The 22,681-nt window shown below is 49.2% G+C and overlaps 1 protein-coding gene across 5 annotated transcripts in view; it reads left to right on the top strand.

The window, feature by feature from the left end:
- The window catches only part of SIPA1L3 (signal induced proliferation associated 1 like 3), a 236,349-nt gene that overhangs the window by 199,087 nt on the left and 14,581 nt on the right, over positions 1 to 22,681 (top strand). For all 5 annotated transcript variants that reach the window (XM_047710004.1, XM_047710001.1, XM_047710002.1 and 2 more), the window contains one exon: positions 7,808 to 8,029. In XM_047710004.1, coding sequence (XP_047565960.1) covers positions 7,808 to 8,029 — 222 coding nt within the window. The remainder of the gene's footprint in view (positions 1 to 7,807; positions 8,030 to 22,681) is intronic.

The following is a 22,681-nucleotide window of genomic DNA, read 5'->3' on the forward strand; positions in this document are numbered from 1 at the left end:
GAGAGCCGGGAAGTCCTCTCAGAGGAGTTGGTGTTTTCCAGGAAGTAAGGGATTGACCCAGGCAGAGGAAGCAGCAAATACCAAGACCCTGAAGGGGAATTCATTTGCGGTGCCTAAGAAATGGTCAGGTGGCCAGAGAGGGAGGAGCAGACAGGGCAAAGGGGAGAGGGGCAGGAGGTCAGTTTTGCGGAGCAGGCCAGGGCCCGGTTCTGGCAGGTTTACGGACCACGGTCAGCTGCTGGGATTTGGTTGTGAGGGACGTGGGAGCCGTGGGAAGCGTGCGAATGCATAATCTGACTTCGGTTTGAAAAAGATTATTCTGGACAGTTTGGAGAGTAGAAGGAATTGAGTTTGCCCACAAACTCCGAGGACTTCCAGGAGAGGGATGGGCCGTGCCATGCCTGAGCAGGGAAACAGCCAGCCCTGCCCTCCCCGAGCTCCAGCCTTGCTTCAGGAGCTGCAGGAGCCTGTAGCAGCTTGTGCCTGCCCGGGGTTTCGGGGACTTCGCAGACGCTCTCCCCAGACGTTTGTCACGGGAGCCCGGCTTCCAGGCACACGGCCAGGCGCCAGCGCCTGCCGTGGGCACCGCAGTGGGCCGAGTGATCCCAGGCAGGCAGCCACCTGGCCCCCCGCCCTCTCCAAGGCAGCGCACGCCCCAAAGCTTCCTGGGTTTCCAGAGCAATTTGTCAGAGCTGTGAGGGGCACTCGGAGGCTCTTCGCTCCACGAGGAGCTGCCACAGCCAGGCAAGAAGCACATGGCTTTGCTTCCCCAGGCTGGGCCAGGAGGGAACCTCAGGGATACCATTCTGGGGACACAAGCCTTAAAGATAATGCGAGGGCCTCTCATCCACCGGGGTCACATGTGACAGAGACCCACATGGAGAGTCACAGTCAGCCTGGGCAAGGAGTCCAAGCCCTCTCAAGGAAAGGTGGGAGCAATGCAAAGGCCCTGAGGCCAAAATGTTTCTGGCTGGGAAGAGCTTCCAAGTGGCTGGAGCCTGGTGAGCAGGAGGAGCTGAGGGCAGAGGGGGCAGACCAGGTGGTGTAGGGCCTTGTGGGCAGAGGGGAGGACTCTGACTCTCTCCTGAGCAAGGTGGAGCCCCACAGGGTCCTGGGCAGAAGAGAGCTGTGATCCGATGCAGGTGTTCACAGGCTCCCTCTGGCCATGTCTGGTGGGGGGTGGGCAGGAGGAGGCTGCTGCAGTGACGGCGGGGGGGGGGGGGGGGGGGGGCATGGGGCAGAGGTGATGAGCCCTGATTGGATTCTGCATCGGTTTGAGCCCATATCCCACCCTGGAGCATAACTCCAGCCACAGGCGAGAACTGATGCAACACTCCAGGCCTGCCAGATGCCAGACTGAGAGGCCAAAGGCAGTCTAGCAACTAAGGCCAAGCCGTGAGGGGTACGTGGAGGAGCAGTGTTATTTCCCGGGCTCTGGGAAATGTCCAGGTTACAGCTCAACAACTGACCCAGCTGTATGACCTCCAACAAGGCTACTTACTTTCTCTGTGGCTCAGTGTTCTCATCTGTAAGATGGGATTAATAATGGGATCTGTGGTCTCCGGCTGCCAGAATGAACTGACATCATGCATTTAAAGTACTTCACACAGGGCCTGAGACACACTGGGTCCAAAACCATCCCCCTGATGCTAGGTTTCGTTTGCACTTACCACGTATTTATCGTAACTGCCGTTGTCCTTGAAAGTACCGGCTTGTGGTTAAAAGCCCGGATTCTGGGGCGCCTGGGTGGCTCAGTGGGTTGAGCCGCTGCCTTCGGCTCAGGTCATGATCTCAGGGTCCTGGGATCAAGCCCCGCATCGGGCTCTCTGCTCAGCAGGGAGTCTGCTTCCCTCTCTCTCTCTCTGCCTGCTTCTCTGTCTACTTGTGATCTCTGTCTGTCAAATAAATAAATAAAATCTTAAAAAAAAAAAAAACAAAAACCCGGATTCTTGAGCCAGACTTGTTTGTGTCCTGGCACCCTCGCCTACCAACTGCATCATTCAGGGCAAGTTATTTCATCTCTACGGGCCTCAGTTTCCCCACTAAAACATGGGTGTGGTGGTGACTCCTGCCTCATGGGCCTGCCAGGACGATTAATGGAGGGACACCTGTAAGATGCCTAGAACAGGTCCCACCATGCTCACAGGCACAGCCAGCTCTGTCTCTGCCTCCCAAAGGCCTGTCACCCACCCCGGGCCACCCACCAAGACTGGGGGGTTGCATGTGTGAGCACAGCTCTGGCTTCTCCAGCCAGCACGTGGTCTTGTCAACTTTTTCCCAAAGCCACAAAATCTTTTCCTCCCACAAAATCCAAAACACTCCCCTGAGACATAACACAGATATGCACAGCGCCTCCCGGCAGGTGGGGTGGAAACACAGAGCAGGACACCCCTAGCCCAGTCCTGGCCAAACCCGGGGGCCCAGCTTTTTGCCCTGGGCGCACCATGTCCCTTCACAACTTTGCACACGTGACTTCAGGCCATGGTGCTGCTGTCCCTCGTTTCTCAGGACAGGCTCACTGAGGGGGAGGGACCTGAGCTAAGGCCACAAGGTGGTGTTGGGAGCTGGGGTTGGGACCCGGGTCAGATGAGCAGGGCAGCCCGAGTTCTCGTCTACCTCATGGTGCTCCCTGCTTTTCAAGTCCCGGCTGAGGAATTGTTGGTGCTTCAGAAAGGGATCAGTTGGTGGGGTAAGAACCCCCCCCGGGGCTAGGCACCTGGACTCATGGTCCACGGATGTGTGGGAAGGGGCACCCACTTCAGGGCTGGGATGAAAGACACAGCATATTCTGGGGGATTGTTTTGTGCTGAGGCCATACTGTGTGCAAAGCCACCATCCACCCCCGAGTCTCAGAGACACTGATGATGGGGACACAGTCATGGACATGCCTTTAGCTACAAGTTACAGAAATCCCCAGCTCAGTCAGACATCTGTCCTTGTTCATAAACAAACCTACCTCATTCTTTGAACTGGCTGCATAAATTTTTTGGTTTTGTTTTACACTTTGTTTTTTGTGTTTTTTTTAAGATTTTATTTAACAAAAAGAGTGAAGGAGCCAGGGGAGGGGCAGAGGGAGAGGCGGACTCCCCACTGAGCACTGCACCCAGCCGAGCCTGCCAGAGGGGCACTGGGCTCGATCCCAGTACCCAGGGATCACGACCTGAGCTGAAGACAGATGCTTAGTGGACCGAGCCACCCAGGAGCCCCAAACTGGCTGCATAATTTTTGATCATCAAGATGTGCTTGAAACTTTTGTTAATGCCCTGTTAAAAGACATCCAGGCCAGGTCTAACTTCCATTTTTTTTTTTTTAAGTTTTTATTTATTGTCTTAAGTACTCTCTACATTCAGCATGGCGCTTGAATCCACAGCCCTGAGATCAAGAGGCCCTAACTTTCTCGATTACACACAGCACTGCAGTGACCATCCCCAGTGACTGTTCCGATGACCATCCACAAGTACTTGGGCAGACTTTTCTGTGGCACGGATTTCCGGGAGGTCCCATGTTAGAGTGACACGGCACACCCTTGAGTTCTTGGCTCAGGTGGCATTGCCTCCCTGGGGGGACCTCCTGATCACCCTGACATCCCACACTCCCTGGCTCCCTGGGCATGGCCCCATTAATAGATGTTGCTAAATCTTAGAAAGCATGTCTAGTTAGACCTTGCTTCTTTTAGTCCAGTCTGACAATCTCTGTCATTCACTTCTGGTGCTGAAACATTCACTTTTAGGGAAATCGTTGATAGCAGTTGGATTTACAGTCCCCATTTTGCTATTTTCTATATGGTTACTCTCTTCCCTGCTCAGTTCTTTTATTTATTTATTTTTTTAAGATTTTATTTAGTTGAGGGGCGCCTGGGTGGCTCAGTCAGTTAAGCATCTACCTTCGGCACAGATCATGATCCCAGGCTCTTGGGATCAAGCCCCGCATCGGGCTCCCTGCTCTGCGGGGAGTCTGCTTCTCCCTCTCCCTCTGCCTGCTGCTCTGCCTGCTTGTGCGCACGTGCCTGCGCACACTCGCTCTCTCTCTCTTTCTCTCTCTTTCTCTCTCTCTCTCTCTCTCTCTGTGTCAAATAAATAAATAAATAAAACCTAAAAATATTTATTTAGTTGAGAAAGAGTGAGAGCAGGACGAGGGACAGGGAGAGAGAGAATCTCGAGCAGACTCCACACTGAGCAGGACATTTAGCTCAGTCTCACGACCCTGAGATCATGACCTGAACCACCCCGGGCTCCCAGTGACCTGTCACTGCCACCTTTTGTGTTAAGTAAATTTATTTTGGCGTACTGTTTGGATTCCACTTTTTTTTTTTTAAGATTTTATTTATTTACTTGACAGAGGGAGAAAGAACACAAGTAGGCAGAGAGGCAGGCCGAGGGAGAGGGGGAAGCAGGCTCCCCACCGAGCAGGGAGCCCGATGTGGGACTCGATCCCAGGACCCCAGAATCATGACCCAAGCTGAAGGCAGACTCCCAACTGACTGAGCCATCCAGGTGCCCCAGATTCCACTTTATTTTTTTACCATATTTTTTTAGTTATTGTAATATGCATCTTGACATTATAGTTTAGATCTAGTAACCCAATTCTAGTAAAATATAGAAACTTTTCTCCAGGGGCACCTGGGAGGCTCAGTTGGTTAAGCATCCAGCTCTTGATTTCAGCTCAGGTCATAATCCCAGGGTCATGAGATTGAGCCCCACGTTAGGCTCCCTGCTGAGCATAGAGCCTATTGGGTTTCTCTCTCTCCCTCTCCCCCATCCCCACCTCTCAAAAAAATATATGTTTTTTTTTTTATTTTAAAGAAATAAACTTTTCTCCAGTGTAACCACATTCCATTTCCCATCCTTTGTGCTATTTTTGTCATTTTATTACATCCATATATGTTATAAGCCCAACAATATAGTGCTGTTCTTACTGCCTTTTACAGTCTTATGTCTTTAAGGATATTAGAGAAGAAATAAGAAAACATGAATCTGCAGTCTTATTCTAACCCACAAATTTACCATCTTGGACCTTTCGTTTCTCTGTATGGATTCAGGTCACCATCTGGAGTCATTTTCTTCTTTCTTTTTCTTCTTTTTTTTAAGATTTTATTTTTAGGCGTGCCTGGGTGGCTCAGTTGGTTAAGTGGCTGCCTTCAGCTCAGGTTATGAACCCAGGGTCCTCGCTCCCTGCTCATTGGGGAGTCTGCTTCTCCTTCTCCCACTGAGTCTCGCCTCCCTCTCATGCTCTCTCTTTAGCTTGCTCTCTGTCTCTCCAGTAAATAAGTAAAATCTTTTTTAAATTTTTTTTTATTTTTAAGTACTCTCTACCCCCAGTATGGGGCTTGAACCTGCAACCTGAGATCGAGGGTGTCACTCTCTATGGACTGAGCCAGCCCAGCGCCCCTGGAGTCTTTCAGCTTGAGGACTTCTTTTATAATTTACCAGGCAGATGAGCTGGCAATTGATTTCTCTGTTTATCAGGGAATATTTTTATTTTGCCTTCATATGTGAAGGATAGTTTTGCTGGATAAAGAATTCTTGGCTGGTGGTTTCTTTCTTTCTGCACTTTGAAGGTATTCCATACCTTGTTTCAAAGAAGTCAGCAGTTAATTATATTGATGTTTTGCTTTATGTGATGAATCCTTTTTTTCTTGAGATGTTCAAGGTTTTTATCTCACTGACTTTGAGCTTTCTGGATAGGAATGTCTTTGTATTTACCATATTTAGGGCTTGTGGGGCTTCTTAGATGTGTAGGTAAATTTTTTTTCATCAAATGTGAGGAGGGCGCCTGGGTGGCTCAGTTGGTTAAGCGACTGCCTTCGGCTCAGGTCATGATCCCAGGGTCCTGGGATCGAGTCCCACATCGGACTCCCTGCTCAGCAGGAAGTCTGCTTCTCCCTCTGACCTCTCTACTCTCATGCTCTCTCTCTTTCATTGTCTCTCTCTACCTCTCAAATAAATAAATAAAATAGGGGCGCCTGGGTGGCTCAGTGGGTTGGGCCGCTGCCTTCGGCTCGGGTCATGATCTCGGGGTCCTGGGATCGAGTCCCGCATCGGGCTCTCTGCTCGGCAGGGAGCCTGCTTCCCTCCCTCTCTCTGCCTGCCTCTCTGTCTACTTGTGATCTCTCTCTGTCAAATAAATAAATAAAATCTTTTAAAAAAAAAAAAATAAATAAATAAATAATTTTTTTTTTTTTTTTTTTTTTAATGTGGGGAGGGGCACCTGGGTGGCTCAGTGGGTTAAAGCCTCTGCCTTCGGCTCAGGTCATGATCCCAGGGTCCTGGGATCAAGCCCCGCATCGGGCTCTCTGCTCAGCAGAGAGTCTGCTTCCTCCTATCTCTCTCTGCCTGCTTCTCTGCCTACTTGTGATCTCTGTCAAATAAATATATAAAATCTTTAAAAAAAAAAAATGTGGGGAGTTTTCAGCCATTATTTCTTTAAATCGTTCTTCTGCCCTTTTCTCCCCTCTCTTTCCAAAACTCTCGGTGCGCACGTGTCCGTATGCTTGATTCTCTCCCAAAGATTTCGGTATGGCGGATATCCTTATGCATTGAGCTGGACAGGAGGATGGCAGGAGCCGCAGCCAAAATGCCCCGGATTCCCTCACTTCTCATCTAATGTGCAACAGCTTTTCAAGCATAGAAGACTCTCAGATTGTCATATGCTGTTGGTCCGTTGCCAGAGTGCCAGAATGGTTATTTTGTCAGTCTTGTGCTTGGGGGGAGAGGATTTGCTGGTCTCCTCATTTGACTGGACCCCCACCCTTTCATGTTGTTAAATTGACCTTCACAAAGCATTTATTGACTCAAACCCCAAAGGCATTAATTTTCTCATTAAATGCGTCTGACTTGAGGTGGAATTAGAATTTTATTTGAAAGTTTCAAATTTCATTAAATTTTTTTTAAAAGTCACTTTGTGGGGCACCTGGGTGGCTCAGTGGGTTAAAGCCTCTGCCTTCGGCTCAAGTCATGATCCCAGGGTCCTGGGATCGAGCCCCGCATCAGGCTCTCTGCTCAGTGGGGAGCCTGCTTCCTCCTCTCTCTCTCTGCCTGCCTCTCTGCCTACTTGTGATCTGTCAAATAAATAAATAAAATAAAAGTCACTTTGTCTCAGGGAAGTAAACAGCTGGGTCCCCAGCAGCTGGGTTCCGGTTAGTAGTATGCGGTTCACTGTAGCACGAATGCCAGGGGAATCCAGCATTGGGGATTGTGAGCTGTGGTTTTAGACTGGGGTACCGGGAACGTTGTCTGATATGTAGTAGGTACTCCAAAAAATATTTGAATGAAAGAATTCCTTGGCAAGCTGTATTTTAGATTAACAAAAAAAAAAAACAGTTACAGAACAATATATTAATGCGATCCCAGTTAAACATACAGTTCTCCTCCTCCCCACAAAAAAGTTCTACCTCCCTGATCATAGTCACAGGTATATTTGTAATGCATAGGGAAAGGGAGAGGGCGTGCATGTGAGCGAGACAGCGAGCAAATTGTAAACCATGGATCTCTCTAGAGAGGGGCAGGTAGGACCCCCGCCTTCAGCTGTGCAGGCTGTGCCCAGGAGGCGGAATCTTGGGATGCATCTACCCACAGGTGATTCCCGCATGTGCTAGAGGGCATTTCTGGGGTGGGACTGGGGGCCTTGTGGGCGACTTCCCCTTCTCTTTGCTCAGGCTTCCATACTGGAATTTTCCACAGCAGCAGTGTATTTGTATCTCTCTTGTGTGAAGGAACTTTGTTGTTTCCCAAGAGTAAATTTAAACCGATTGCTTTGGGGAAATGTGGAATGGATTCAACTGTTTATTTCTCTTGTTTTTACTCTGCAGTGACATGAGCTCGCGGGCTGGCTACCCTGCTCAGGTTTACAAAACTGCCAGCACAGAGACTCCTCGGCCCTCACAGCTGGCCCAGTCCAGCCCCTTCCAGCTCTCCGCCTCCGTCCCCAAGTCCTTCTTCTCCAAGCAGCCCGTACGCAATAAGCACCCCACAGGGTGGAAGAGGACAGACGAGCCCCCGCCACGGCCGCTCCCCTTCACTGACCCAAAGAAGTAAGTGCTGGGACACCCAGCGAGGGGCTTCAGGGCCTGAGCCAGGCGTCTCTGGGTCGGGGGAAGGGGGGCAACCCCTGCCTGGCTCCTTCGGCAGGGTGCCATGGGTATAGCTGTGGACAGAAACTCTTAGTTGGACATGGCCTTCAAGGAGCTGCTGAGCAGGAGATGGGATTTGGGGCAGGCGGAGCAGGATGGAGGCCGAGGAAGGAGAGGGGATGGCTTCAGGACAGATATGCTTAAAGGGGAGCAGCCAGGGTTGGCTGGCAGACTGAATGCGGGCGGAGAGGAAGGGCGAGGTTGAAGAACACCCAGGTCCTGTAACTGGAAGGGCAGACTGGCCTTGAACTGAGATGAGGCCTGAGTGAGGAACAGGCTTGGTTGGGGGGAGCCCCCAAGTTCATTCCCAGTTGGTTTGCATTCGCGAGGCACAGAAGCTGTGGAGGAGGCCCTCGGGTCAGGAGTCTGGAGCTGAGGGGAGAGGTCAGGCTGGCGAGGGCAGGTGGGGTGTCATCAGCACAGAGGCAGAGGCTGGAGGCACACCCACGGCCAGGAGTGTGGGGAAAGTGGAGGGGGCTGTGCAGGTCGGGCAGAGGGAGCCCTCAGGGTCCAGAGTGTAAGGCAGAGCCCGGGCAGGTGTGGCGTCCTGGGAGCCCAAGCTGATGGGCCGTGAGCTGGCATCGCTCTGAGCCTCATAGAGGTCTGCAAAGGGTACAGGAGAGAAGTGTTGGGCAGAATAGGAGGAAACCATGTGCTCAGCTCGTTTGAGGCATTTTGCTATAAGGCAAAAGAGAAGAGAGGAATATGCATTAGGGAAGGATTTCTGTTATAAGTGAGAAGAATGTGGTATCTCACATTTACTGAGTACTCACTGTACACCAGTCCCGGTTCTCAGCTCCTGGTAGATGTGAATTAATTCCCCGAGTCCTACAACAGCTCTGTGAGGTGGACCTGTTATTCACCCCATTTTACCCATATATCACAACAGCTGATAAGGGATAGAGCTGGTTCTGGGGGAGGAGGGATTCTGCCCTCCTCCCTCCGGTTCTCTGTAACGTCTTTTGTGACCTGGATAAGCCGTTCAGATGCGTGGGTGACCCAGAGCTCAGAATGAGAAGGTTGGGCGAGAAGTGGGTCCCTACAGACATCGGCAGGCAAGCCCGGAGAACTCACCAAGAATCCAGTTCATAGACGTCACTGCTGGCCCCGGGATGTGAGCCTCTGCTCTCCTGATCAGAACTTCCTGCGGCTTCCCCCACTCCCAGGGTGGATGACCCAGGCACACGGTGGCACCAGGCAGTAGAATGGCCTGTGCTCTGCCCATACCCTGCACGACTGGCCTCTTCTCCCCCTGCCCTCTCGTCCTACCGCTCTGCCCCTCACTGTCTCTACTCCAGTGCCCCCGGCCTCCGCTGCTCCTCCCGCTTGCCAAGGCCAGGCCAAGCTCTGGGCCATTGTAGGGGTTCTCTAATGCCTGGAGTGTTCTTCCCCCGGGTCTTATAGCCATCTCCGGGGAGCGGGGGGGCTTGTTACAATGCCACCTCCTCAAATGGGCCCTCCCGACTGCATGTATCCCTCCATCACCCTGTCACTTTTCTCTGTTCCCCTGGAAAGCAGGCACCACAGTCTTGGTCACAAGACACTTGCAGGCTTCTGGTGCTCTGGGTCCTCCTCCGGTGAACACATGGGCCACACATCTCGCTTTGATCTCACCGCAACCCCGTGAGATACTGCGAGGCCCCCAGTTTTTAGGGTGACCAGAGGGACAGGCCCCGAGGACCCCGTTAGGCTCTTCCACGTGGCGGCTGTCCTTCCCCCTTGTGCGCGCTAGGGCTGCCCTCACAAGTGCCGCAGACCCAGTGCTCAACTCCAAAAAAGGATGGTGCCGCAGTTCTGGAGGTCAGACGTCCAAGGTCGTGGTGCTGGCGGGGTTGGTTCCTTCTGAGGGCTGAGGGGGATCTGTCTGCTCGCCCAGCGGTTCTGATTTGCAGACCACGTATGGGATTCCTCGGCGTCTAGATGCATCTCCCCATTCTCTGCCTTCATCTTCACGTGGCGTCCTCCCTATGTACGTGTCTCTGTGTTGATATCGCCCCTTTTTAGTAGGACATCAGTCAGTGGATTAGGGTCCATCCTAACGGCTTCATTTTGCTTTGGTTACCTCTATAAAGACCCTATTTCCAAATACGGTCACTCAGATACTTGGGGTTCATATTTCAGTATCTTTTCGGGAGGGACCCAAAGCACCAACTCTCAGGTATTTTTTTTAAGACTTTTTTATTATATATATATACATTTTTTTATTAACATGTAATATATTATTTGTTTCAGGGATACACATCTGTGATTCATCAGTCTTACACACTTCACAGTGCTCATCATAGCATATACCCTCCCCATGTTCATCCCCCAGCCACCCCATCCTGCCCACCCCCCTCCACTCCAGCAACCCTCAGTTTGTTTCCTGAGATTAAGAGTCTCTTATGGTTTGTCTCCCTCTCTGGTTTCATCCCATTTCATTTTTCCTCTCTTCCCCCATGATCCTCTGCTTTGTTTCTCAGATTCCACATATCAGCAAGATCATATGGTAATTGTCTTTCTCAAGTCAATCAGAGACTTATTTTGCTTAGCATAATACCCTCTAGTTCCATCCATGTCATTGCAAAGGCAAGATCTCTTTTTTGATGGCTGCATAATACTCCGTTGTGTATATATACCACATCTTTGTCCATTCATCTGTTGGTGGACATCTAGGTTCTTTCCATGGTTTGGCTATTGTGGACATTGCTGCTATAAATTGGGGTGCACCTACCCCTTAGGATCACTACATTTGTATCTTTGGAGTAAATACCCAGTAGTGCAATTGCTAGGTCATAGGGTAGCTCTGTTTTCAACTTTTTGAGGAACCTCCATGCTTCTTTCCAGAGTTGCATTCTCACCAACAGTGTAGGAGGGTTCCCCTCTTTCCTTATCCTTGCCAACATCTGTCATTTCCTGACTTGTTAATTTTAGTCATTCTGACTGGTGTGAGGTGGTATCTCATTGTGGTTTTGATTTGTATTTCCCTGAAGCCAAGTGATGTGGAGCACTTTCTTGTGTGTCTGTTGGCCATCTGGATGTCGTCTTTGCAGAAATGTCTGTTCATGTCTTCTGCCCATTTCTTGATTGGATTATTTGTTTCTTAGTGTTGAGTTTGGTAATTATAGATTTTGGATACTAGCCCTTTATCTGATATGTCATTTGTGAATATCTTCTCCCATTCTGTCAGTTGTCTTTTGGTTTTTGTTGACTGTTTCCTTTGCTGTGCAAAAGCTTTTGATCTTGATGAAGTCCCAATAGTTCATTTTTGCCCTGGCTTCCCTTGCTTTGGGCTATGTTTCTAAGAGGAAGTTGCTGAGGCTGAGGTCGAAGAGGTTGCTGCCTGTGTTCTTCTCAAAGATTTGGTTGGATTCCTGTCTCACATTTAGATCTTTCATCCATTTTGAGTCTATTTTTGTGTGCGGTGTAAGGAAATGGTCCAGCTTCATTCTTCTGCATGTGGCTGTCCAATTTCCCCAACACCATTTGTTGAAGAGACTGTCTTTTTTTCATTGGACATTCTTTCCTGCTTTGTCAAAGATTAGTTGATCATAGAGTTGAGGGTCCATTTCTGAGTTCTTTATTCTGTTCCACTGATTATGGGTCTGTTTTTGTGCCAGTACCATACTGTCTTGATGATGACAGCTTTGTAATAGAGCTTGAAGTCTGGAATGGTGATGCCACCAGCTTTGGTTTTCTTTTTCAACATTCCTTTGGCTATTTGGGTCTTTTCTGGTTCCATTTAAATTTTAGGACTATTTGTTCCATTTCTGTGAAGAAAGTTGATGGTGGGGCACCTGGGTGACTCAGTGGGTTAGGCCTCTGCCTTTGGCTAAGGTCATGATCTCAGAATCCTGGGATCGAACCCCGCATCGGGCTCTTGCTCAACGGGGAGGCTGCTTCCCCCTCTCTCTGCCTGCCTCTCTGCCTACTTGTGATCTCTGTCAAATGAATACATAAAGTCTTTAAAAAAAAAAGAAAAAAGTTGATGGTATTTTGATAGGGATTGCACTGAATGTGTAGATTGCTCTAGGTAGCAGCATAGACATTTTCACAATATTTGTTCTCCCAGTCCATGAGCATGGAAAATTTTATCACTTCTTTGTGTCTTCCTCAATTTCTTTCATGAGTACTTTGTAGTTTTCCGCGTACAGATTCTTTGCCTCTTTGGTTAGGTGTATTCCTAGGTATCTTATGGTTTTGGGTGCAATTGTAAATGGGATCAACTCCTCAATTTCTCTTTCTTCTGTCTTGTTGGTTTATAGAAATGCAACTGCTTTCTGTGCATTGATTTTATATCCTGGCACTTTACTGAATTCCTATATGAGTTCTAGCAGTTTTGGAGTGGAGTCTTTTGGGTTCCGCATAAAGTATCATATCATCTGCAAAGAGTGGGACTTTGACTTCTTCTTTACCCATTCGGTGCCTTTTATTTCTTTTTGTTGTCTGATGGCTGAGGCTAGGACTTCTAGTACTATGTTGAATAGCAGTGGTGATAGTGGACAGCCCTGCTGTGTTCCTGACCTTAAGGAAGAGCTCTGTTTTCCCCATTGAAAATTATATTCACTATGGGTTTTTCATAGATGGCTTTTATGATATTGAGGTACGTACCCTTTATCCCTACACTGTGAAGAGTTTTAATCAAGAAAGGATGTTGTACTTTGTCAAATGCTTTTTCTGCATTTATTGAGAAGTCTGTTGCATTTCTTCACACCATCAGTGAAGCCACAGGAAGAGAAATCAAGGAATCCATCCCACTTACAATTGCACCAAAACTCGTAAGATACCTAGAAATAAACTTGACTAGAGAGATAAAAGATCTGTACTCTGAAACTATAAAATACTTAGTGAAGGAAATTGAGGAAGACATAAAGAAATGGAGAAACAGGGCGCCTGGGTGGCTCAGCGGGTTAAGCCTCTGCCTTAAGCTCAGGTCATGATCTCAGGGTCCTGGGATCGAGTCCCGCATCAGGCTCTCTGCTGGGCGGGGAGCCTGCTTCCTCCTCTCTCTCTCTCTCTCTGCCTGCCTCTCTGCCTACTTGTGATCTCTCTCTGTCAAATGAATAAATAAATTCTTAAAAAAAAAAAAAAGAAAGAAAGAAATGGAAAAACATTCATAAAATGAGTTTGGAAGTTTTTGTTCCCTCTCTGTTTTTTAGAACACTTTCAGAAGAACAGGTATTAATTCTTCTTTAAATGTTTGGCAGAATTTCCCTGGGATGCCATCTAGCCCTGGGCTTTTGTTTGTTGGGAGATTTTTGATGACTGCTTCAATTTCCTTGCTGGGTCTGTTCAGGTTTTTTATTTCTTCCTCGTTCAGTTTTGGTAGTTTATAGTCTCTAGGAATGCATCCATTTCTTCCAGATTGTCTAATTTGTTGTCGTTTAGTTGCTCATAATATGTCCCTATAATTGTTTGTATTTTTCCGCGTTGGTTGTGCTCTCTCCTCTTTCATTCATGATTGTATTTATTTGGGTCCTTTCTCTTTTCTTTTTAATAAGTCTGGCCAGGGGTTTTGATCTGTTCTACTGTTCTTTTAGTTTTTATTTCATTGATTTCTGCTCTGATCTTTTTTATTTCTCTTCTGCTGCTGGGTTTAGGCTTTATTTGCTGTTCTTCCTCCAGCTCCTTTAGGTGTAGGTTTAGGTTGTGTACTTGAGACCTTTTTTGTTTCTTGAGAAAGGCTTGTATTGCTATAATACTTTCCTCTTAGGGCCGCCTTTGCTGTGTCCCAAAGATTTTGAACAGTTGTGTTTTCATTTTCATTTGTTTTCCATGAATTTTTTCAGTTCTTCTTTAATTTACTGGTTGACCCATTCATTCTTTAGTAGGATACTCTTTAGCCTCCATGTATTTGAGTGCTTTCCAACTTTCCTCTTGTGATTGAGTTTGAGTTTCAAAGCATTGTGGTTTGAAAATATGAAGGGAATGATCCCAGTCTTTTGGTACCAGGTGAGACCTGATTTGTGACCCAGGTTGTATCTGTTCTGGGACTGTTCCATGTGCACTAGAGAAGAATGTGTATTCTGTTGCTTTGGGATGAAGTGTTCTGAATATATCTGTGAAGTCCATCTGGTGTATTGTGTCATTGAAAGTCTTTGTTTCCTTGTTGACATCTTCTTAGATGATCTGTCCATTTCAGTGAAGGGGGTATTAAAGTCCCGTACTGTTTCTTTGATTTTGTCATTAATTGTCTTGTATAATTGACTGCTCCCATGTTAGGGGCATAAATATTGTTAGGTAACAATTGTTAGATCTTCTTGTTGGACAGACCCTTTAAGTATGATATAGTGTCCTTCCTCATCTCTTATTACAGTCTTTGGTTTAAAATCGAATTTTTCTGATATAAGGATTACTACCCCAGCTTTCTTTTGATGTCTATTAGCATGGTAAATGGTTTTCTACCCCCTTACTTTAAGTCTGGAGGTGTCTTTGGGTCTAAAGTCTCTTGCAGACACCATATTGATGGGTCTTGTTTTTTTCTCCAATCTGATACCCTGTTTCTTTTGATTGGGACATTTAGCCATTTACATTCAGGGTAACTATTGAAAAATATGAATTTTTTTAAGATTTTATTTATTTATTTGACAGAAATCACAAGTAGGCAGAGAGGCAGAGAGAGGAGGAGGCAGGCTCCCTGCTGAGCAGAGAGCCCATTGCAGGGCTCAATCCCAGGACCCTGGGATCATGACCTGAGCCGAAGGCAGAGGCTTAACCCACTGAGCCACCCCAAGCACCCCGAAAGATACGAATTTATATCTCTTTATAGATGTTTATGTTTGTATGTTTTAAAGGTTTTATTTATTTGAGAGAGAGATCGTGAGCAGGAGGAGAGAATGAGAAGCAGACTCCTTGCTGAGCAGGGAGCCCAGATGTGAGCCTCAGTGCCAGGACCCTAGGATCATGACCTGAGCCAAAGGCAGACGTTTAACTGCCTGAGCCATCCAGGCACCCCTAGATGTGTATGTTTGTATAAACATATCTAAACTAAATATATAAAATATGTCAACATATAAATATATGAAATATTTGGGACAGCACATAAAGTAGTTTCATGGCTTCTTATAATATTTGATAATTTAGTTATAGGTACTTTTTTTTTAAAGATTGTATTTTTAAGTAATCTCTGCTCCCAATGTGGGGATCGAACTCACAGCCCCAAGATCAAGAATCACACCTCCACTGACTGAGCCAGCCAGGCGTTTCATACAGATACATTTTTTTTAAATCACATGTGGAAGATAATATGTTAATTTAGAACCGCTTTTGTCCACATACTTCCATTTCATAAAGCTGTCTTATTCAGACGCTCTCTGAGCATTTTGGAGATAGTGTCTTTTTCATTGTTAAAGATCCGTCTGAGTCACCTAACCTAGTTTTCCAGAAAACATCATCTTCAAGCTAAATTATTTGAGGTTAAACATACTTTTTTCCCCCCGTGTATGAAGCTGTCACTGACATTTTATCCCAAGGTACAGGGACTCGTTTGCATAACTTATTTACCTATGTATGTGAGTACCTACTTTACCAAGTACTGTCATAAGCCCTTCACCTACATTGACTCATTTAATTCTCACTGTAGAACAAGGAGATGCAAGTACTTTGCTTCCCATTTTCCAGATAAGAAATACTGAGGTCCAGAATGGTTAACATCACTTGCCCAGTTAATCATTGCAAATACTATGCTTGTTGGTTTTGTGATTTGTCCCCACAAGGTCACCACATATTACGAGCTTATCCCCTGCCCCACCAGGAGTAATTCCCAAATCTGTCTACTTCCTTTGCTTCCCTTGCGGTTGATTTCAGTCAGAGACCTCTAACATATCCCGCAGAGAAATGCAAATGGCCTCATCCAGCCCAGAGGTGCTCCCTTTCCGCCACGCTGCTGGGCTGGGGCTGAACAGACCTGGCCCCTTGATCCTCTGGCAACCCCACTAGAGGGATCTTATTCTTACCCCCATTTCCAGATGAGGAAACTGAGGCACAGTTAGAAGTACATAGCCAGGTCTACAGCCAGAAGTGGCGGAGCTCAGATCCATAGCCAACGAGGTAACTTAACAGAGCATCTCATCATACGAAAGACCCAAGGAGGACTCCTACCCAGGGCAGTGACTCCTCTTTCCTCAGGACAATTTCATGGAGGGGATAGTCTCCTCTGTATTTGGGCACATGCTCTAGCTGATCAAACGACAGAATAAGCCAGTGAAGGACAGAGAATCTGTCTCCCACATCCGGCCCTTCTCCTGCAGGCCTTGGTCAACACCCAGGGAGGGACAGGCCAGCACCTCTGCCTCAGGGGATGGCCACATGGCCCCATTTTGGCCACTTTGTCCCTGGGCTCATTAATTCATTGGCCTGCCTTCTCCAAGCCATTAGAAGGGCAGAACAGTGTAAGGGTCGGGATGCTTACCCCCACCTCAGGCGTAGCCCCTCAGCTTCCCGCTCTGTAACCTGGGATGCCAGTCTTCCCTAGCTCCAGGGTTCTGAGGACTTGGTGAGTCCATCCATTTGCGCCCCCAGCACTGTGCTGGAGCTGCACACGGCTCAGCAGGTGAGGGCGTGACTGGGCCCACAGGTTTCCCTTCTGACTGGAGGGACCCGGCTGGAGCCTCGCAGGCTGGGAGGTGGCTGGGAGGTGGAGCTGGCAGCCCTCAGCTCTCCTGGGCACCGCCTCCTCAACAGGCCAGTCTGGACCGGACTGCAGGGCTGGAGAAACCCCTGTGGGCTGGCAGCCCTTGGGCCACCCTGAGAAGCCTGCTTCATCCAGTGCCACTGCAGGGGTGAAGTGAAATCACGTGTGTGGAAGGCCGCCCGGGGCCCAGGAGTGACTAAGCATCGGGGACGTGAGCTTTGTCGCTGCTGTTACTACACCTGCACGGCAGGGTGTTCCCTGAGTTACACCACCTGGGTTCGAGTCCCAGCTTTCCCGGCACCGGCACCGTGTGTCAGAACCTCTCGGCATTGCCAGCCCTCACCTGTGGGGTAAGATGATGGTAGAACCAGCCTCTCCCAGCCACCATGAGGAAACAGTGCGGCCACACACAACACACCAGCCCCATGTCCCCGGGAGCCCCGGCTAGCAGGAACCACACACAGCCAGCCCCTCTTTCATTAGGGGTGAATCTTAGGGTGGCTCTGAGCATCTGGCACATGTGGATTCTGAGTTCTCTCCGCTCACTGTGCCTCAATTTCCCAGCCTCAAGAGGGGAAGACAGGAGCACCTATGTCCCAGAGGTGACGTGAGGATTTCAGTGAGTCATAGGGAAGTACCAGTCACTGTTGGCTGGGCTGACAGGCACAGGCATCTTGTGGTTGACACCTGGCATTCTGGCTCCTTCCTTCCTCAGATTTAGGTCCAGCTCCACGCAGCCGCAGAAGGAATCGGGGAAGGCCTCTCCCCAACATCCCCACCCCATAGCAGGGCAGCATCCCCCCAGCCCCACTCCTGCAGGCCTCTCTCCCAGCCATCCTTCCAGGAATATCTGCCTGCCTCCCCTGCTGTGCGTCCTTGCCAGCCACATTGGCACAGCCCCTGGCCCAGACAGGCCGACAGTGGTGCTAATTAGCTTAATTAACTTGGCCCCGGGGGATCCGCCCCAGTTGGAGGCCACAGCCCAGAGTCAGCTGGGAACAGGCCCAGCCAAGTCAGAGCTATTGGTCGCTGTCCACCTCTGGGCCTCCTGTCGTAGGAAAAAGGAGTCGCTGTTGTCTGGGACCTTACCGCAGAGAGCCGCCTTTGTAAGTTGTCTGCCTTTGTTTTCTACTGTCGGTGGTGTAATTCCACAACATGGCCAAGTCCAAGTTCAGGCAGCGCAGGCAAATCAGAGATGATGTCTGGTGCTGTTGGGCAGAACCCAGAGAGAAGGCACATCCTTCCGGGTGTTCTCTTCATTTGTATTGTGAAAGGTAAACTGTGCCCAGGATGAAAACCAAGCTAGTACCAGGAGTTTGTGGCACAGGCCCAGCCTCTCTCCCTTCCCTGGCCCCCAGCCATCCAGTACCCCCCTCCCCAGATACAACCACGGCCTTCATTTCTTCCACGTCCATCCCAAAGTGTTCCAACCATGACAAGCCGGTGGGACCCCATGTTCTTCCTCCCTCATGCCCCTTCTGTTGGCCAGCGTGGCTCCCCGTCTCTACACGTCTGCCTTTTCCACTTACTCTTTCTTCTTTGTATTTCTGGGGCGATTCCGTATTAGCACAGAGAAGGTGATCTCATCCTTTTGAACCGTCAGCGAGCAGTCTGGTTTGTCCTCAGGGGTCATCAGGTTTTCACAGTCATGGGGACCTGAGATCTAGGGGAAAAAGGAAACAGATCAGAATGTATAAGCCCAGTCTGGCTGGTTTTGTTAATCTGGAGTTAATTCTGTTTTAATGATTGCTTAGAATTTGCTGTTTGGAAACTACATCGGGAAATTCTTCCAGAAGAAAGAGAGTAAGAGCAGGTTTAAAAAGAGAAAGAAATGACAATAATAATCAATTTGATGCTCCAAACTGAATTCCAGTGGACTCTTCTCCTGTAGACCAGCCCATGGTGCCCCAAGGGAGGAATGAGGCCTGCAGCGGTGGAGATGCTTGAGGGTTGGGGCAGGATGTCTCCTGGTGAGCCAGCCTTCCTGCTGGAGAATCCCGAATGCCCCCGTCGGAGTGCTAGAGGTCCTAGGAGCTGGCAATGTTAGCACATGAAAACAAATTAAACAGAGAAGGGAAGAAATACCTGTGTTCTTTTGACTTAACTTTTTAAATATTTCTTTTTTTTTTTTTAAAGATTTTATTTATTTATTTATTTGACAGACAGAGATCACAAGCAGGCAGAGAGGCAGGCAGAGAGAGGAGGAAGCAGGCTCCCTGCTGAGCAGAGAGCCCAATGCGGGGCTCCATCCCAGGACCCTGAGATCATGACCTGAGCCGAAGGCAGCGGCTTAACCCACTGAGCCACCCAGGCGCCCTGGCTTTTTAAATATTTCTGTACTTTTTTTCTTTTATAAAAGTCATTGAAGCTTGTAAAAGGAAGGGAGAGAGACGCCTGGCTGGCTCAGTCAGAGGAACAGGAGACTCTTTATTTGTGAGTTTAAGTCCCACATGGGGTATAGAGATTACTTAAGTGTTTTTTTTTTGGGGGGGGGGGTTTGTTTTTTAAAAAGAGAGGAGGGTGCCTGGGTAGCTCATGGGTTAAGCCTCTGCCTTCGGCTCTGGTCATGATCTCAGGGTCCTGGGATCGAGCCCCGCATCAGGCTCTCTGCTCAGTGGGGAGCCTGCTTCCCCCTCTCTCTCTGCCTACCTCTCCGCCTACTTGTGATTTCTCTCTGTGTCAAATAAATGAATAAAATCTTAAAAAAAAAAAAAAGAGAGGAAGTTTGAAAGGTAGGAGGTAGGTAGGGAAGTGGGTTGGTTGGTTAGCTGGGTGGAAGGAAGATTGGCTCCCCATGATTGGCGTTGAGCAGCTATTTCTGAGGGCCTGCAATGTGTAAGGCCCCTCTCCCAACACAGAACAGAAGGCTACAGATGAGGTGGGAGTGGGACCACAAACACACCTAGCACCTGGGACAAACCGCCAGGAGTTGAACACAGTGAAGCAGCACACAGGAGTGTGTGATCAAGCACGCCCGGACCGGGAGGGGACACCAGAAGGTTGAGTGGTCAGGAGAGGCCTCCCTGAGGAGGCAACATTTGAGATAAGCTGAATAGATGAGAAGCTGCCATTCATGGGGAATGCTGGGGAGGGCAACTCTCTAGGCAGTTAGAATAGCCAGTGCAAAGGCCCTGGGGCAGGACTGTGCCTGGCATGCTAAAGGAACATTGGGAGGCCTGTGTGGGAGGAGAGACGAGGGCAGAGGCAGGGTGGGGCAGATTATCAGGGATTTCATGGGTTGTGATGAGGCACATTTTTAGAAAGTGAATCCCCCAAATACCCATCTTTTGGATCCGAGAGTTTGGTAAATTTTAATATATCAAACTAAGCTATGTGTAAGCTCTGTTTTCTAAAAAAGCTTTCACGCTGTACATACCACTTCTTTATTCCTGGGACAGATCTGGGAGAACCTCGGTCTGTGTCACGTGCCTCAGTTCCACTTCTCTTTAATAGCTAGATGCCCTGATTCTGTGGGGCCTCACCCTTCCCCTGCGGGCCAGATCTGTGTTTGCTTGACGGACAGCACCCCATTAAGGGTCCCCATAGACTTGGCATGCATAGGTTCACACTGGCCTTTCTGAAGGACACACCCCAGCAGTAGAGCCCTGAGGGCCGAGAGCGTGCACGTTTGAAGCCCCTCCCAGAACGCCATCCTCATAAACAGTGTCCCTTTCTTGCCATAGACGGGCTAAAGTCCCAGCCTGCTCCCTCTCCACAGGAGGTGGGCACAACATGGGACATGCCCTATACTGAGTCACATGCTCCACCACGTCCCCCCGCAGGGGATTCTGGGAAACTGTGAACTCCCTTTGCAAGGAGGAGGGCTGAGCCCCCTTCCAGCTCCCAGAGTTGGAACCACGTATTCGTTGGGACGTATGCCCGTCCTCTGCTTCTCTGCGTATTTCTCTCTTTGGGCTCTAAAGCTTTTCATTTCACCCAGAGAACACACTTCAGAGAACACTGGGATGGAACCAGAATTACCCTAGACCTGGAATTCTAATTTAGGGAGGAATACGACCTGACAGGGAGAAACTTGCCACCCTCTCTTCCTTCTTTTGTTAAAACCCCAAGGTGGCAGCTGAGAAAATGAGAAAAATGCAAACTTCAAAACGCTCAGGAGCCCTAGACATCCTCTTTCTTCCTGGGTCCAAAGACTCTTTCATTCTTGAGTTACAAAATGATAAATTCCAGGGGTCACCTTTTTAAAAAAAAAAAAAACAGTTTTTAAAATGACTATTGTTCTGGCAAGTGATTATGTGTGGTAAAATAAATTGAGACAGTTCAGATGGGTATCAGATGAGAAGGGACAGTCCCATTTTTCCACCTCCTAGAAAGACTCCTGGCCTCCCAGGGGTCATGTACCATTGTTCATACTTTCCCCCAGAACTTTTTCTCTGCATCCAAAAGAGTATTACTAAACCAAATGCAGTTATGCTCCCCACATAGTATATGTCTTTTTTTTTTTTTTTTTAAGATTTTCTTTATTATTTGGGGGCTGGGGATAGAGGCAGAGGGAGAGAGAATCCTCAAGCTTGATTCTGCACTGAGTGTGAAGCCCGACACAGGCCTCAATCCCATGATCCAGAGATCGTGATCTGATCCGGAGTCAGGAGTCAGACACTTAACCGAATGAGCCACCCAGGCACCCCCGGTTCATCATTTTTGTGCCACATCTGTGATACAGACACAGCGGTCAAGTTCAGTGGTGATACCTATGGGCTCTGTAGCCTGGTGACCTCAGCTGGAATCCCAGCTCCTCCATGCGCACAGGCTGTGTGACCTTGGACGCTTCCTGTACAATTATTTAGTCTCCTTGCACCTCAGTCTCCCGCCTGTAAAGCAGGTAATCGTGATCACGGCTGGTGTGCAGATTTAACGAGTTTGCATACACGGAGCCCTCGGGTCAGTGGACAGGGCCTGGTACACAGTGAGGGCTGTCAGCTGTCATTACTTCTCTCCTGGGACACTTTAGGTCCAGGACCCAGTCTTCACCAGGGAAGTAAGGCCTGAGCCTGAGGGCTGAGCCGGAAAGGAGAAGGAGGCCTCAGGGGAGGTCCCAGGAGAGGGCCAGGGAGCCGCTGAGGGGTGTGCGGCCTGGGGCCAGCCTCGGGTCAGCAGCTACAAGAGCAACCCCCTCTCCCAAGTGTTCGCCGTCAGGTGCCAGCCGGGCCATTAGCAGCAGTCCCCACAGGGCTGCAAGGTCAGCACGTTCTCCAGAGGGTCCCAGAGATGGGGCCACCTGTCTGCGGTCCCACAGCAGCAACTTTTCACCTCTGTGGCTCCTTCCTGCATTTAACCCTAGGCTGTGCCTCGATGGCTTTTAGGTGGCAGAGTGTTCTGGAAGGCATTATGGGGTTGGCTTTGGGTGCTGAAGAAAATGGTGATCCGAGTGCCCCGGGCTCACAGACCAGCTTCTGGAATGGGAGCCCCAGGGGTAGTGACAGTGAGGGGGGCTCCAGGGCCCTGGCTGGGGTTCAGGTGCCTCATCTCTGAATCCTCCTGGCCACCCCAAGATTCATGAACCCTCTTTCCCCACATGACAGAGGAGGAAACCCAAGTTACAGACATCTGACAACAGACCCTGGAGCACTCGGCCAGAGGTCTGCTGTCCGTGGCCCCGCACTCACCTGTGGGACCCTGACCCCCAGGAGTCTGTCCCTCTAGGCGATCTCCTGAGACCCCATCCCTCTCCTGTGGTTGGAAGCCTTGGTCTGGGCCACCCTCGTCGCACCTGAACAACTGCAAGAACTTTCTCACAGTCTCTCTCCCCACATGCTTGGCCCTACTTCCATAAGGGTTGTTATTCTATCCGGCCACCAGAGCGAGACTTCTACAACACAAGTCAGGACCTCACACTCACCAGCTCAGAATCTCAGAGGCTTCCTTCCTGGAGGCAGTCCCACGTCTTCTCGTGGCTCATGAGTCCCTGAGAGGTGTGTCCC

Source organism: Lutra lutra, chromosome 17 (genome assembly GCF_902655055.1).
Source record: "Lutra lutra chromosome 17, mLutLut1.2, whole genome shotgun sequence".
NCBI classification, from domain to species: Eukaryota; Metazoa; Chordata; class Mammalia; order Carnivora; family Mustelidae; genus Lutra; species Lutra lutra.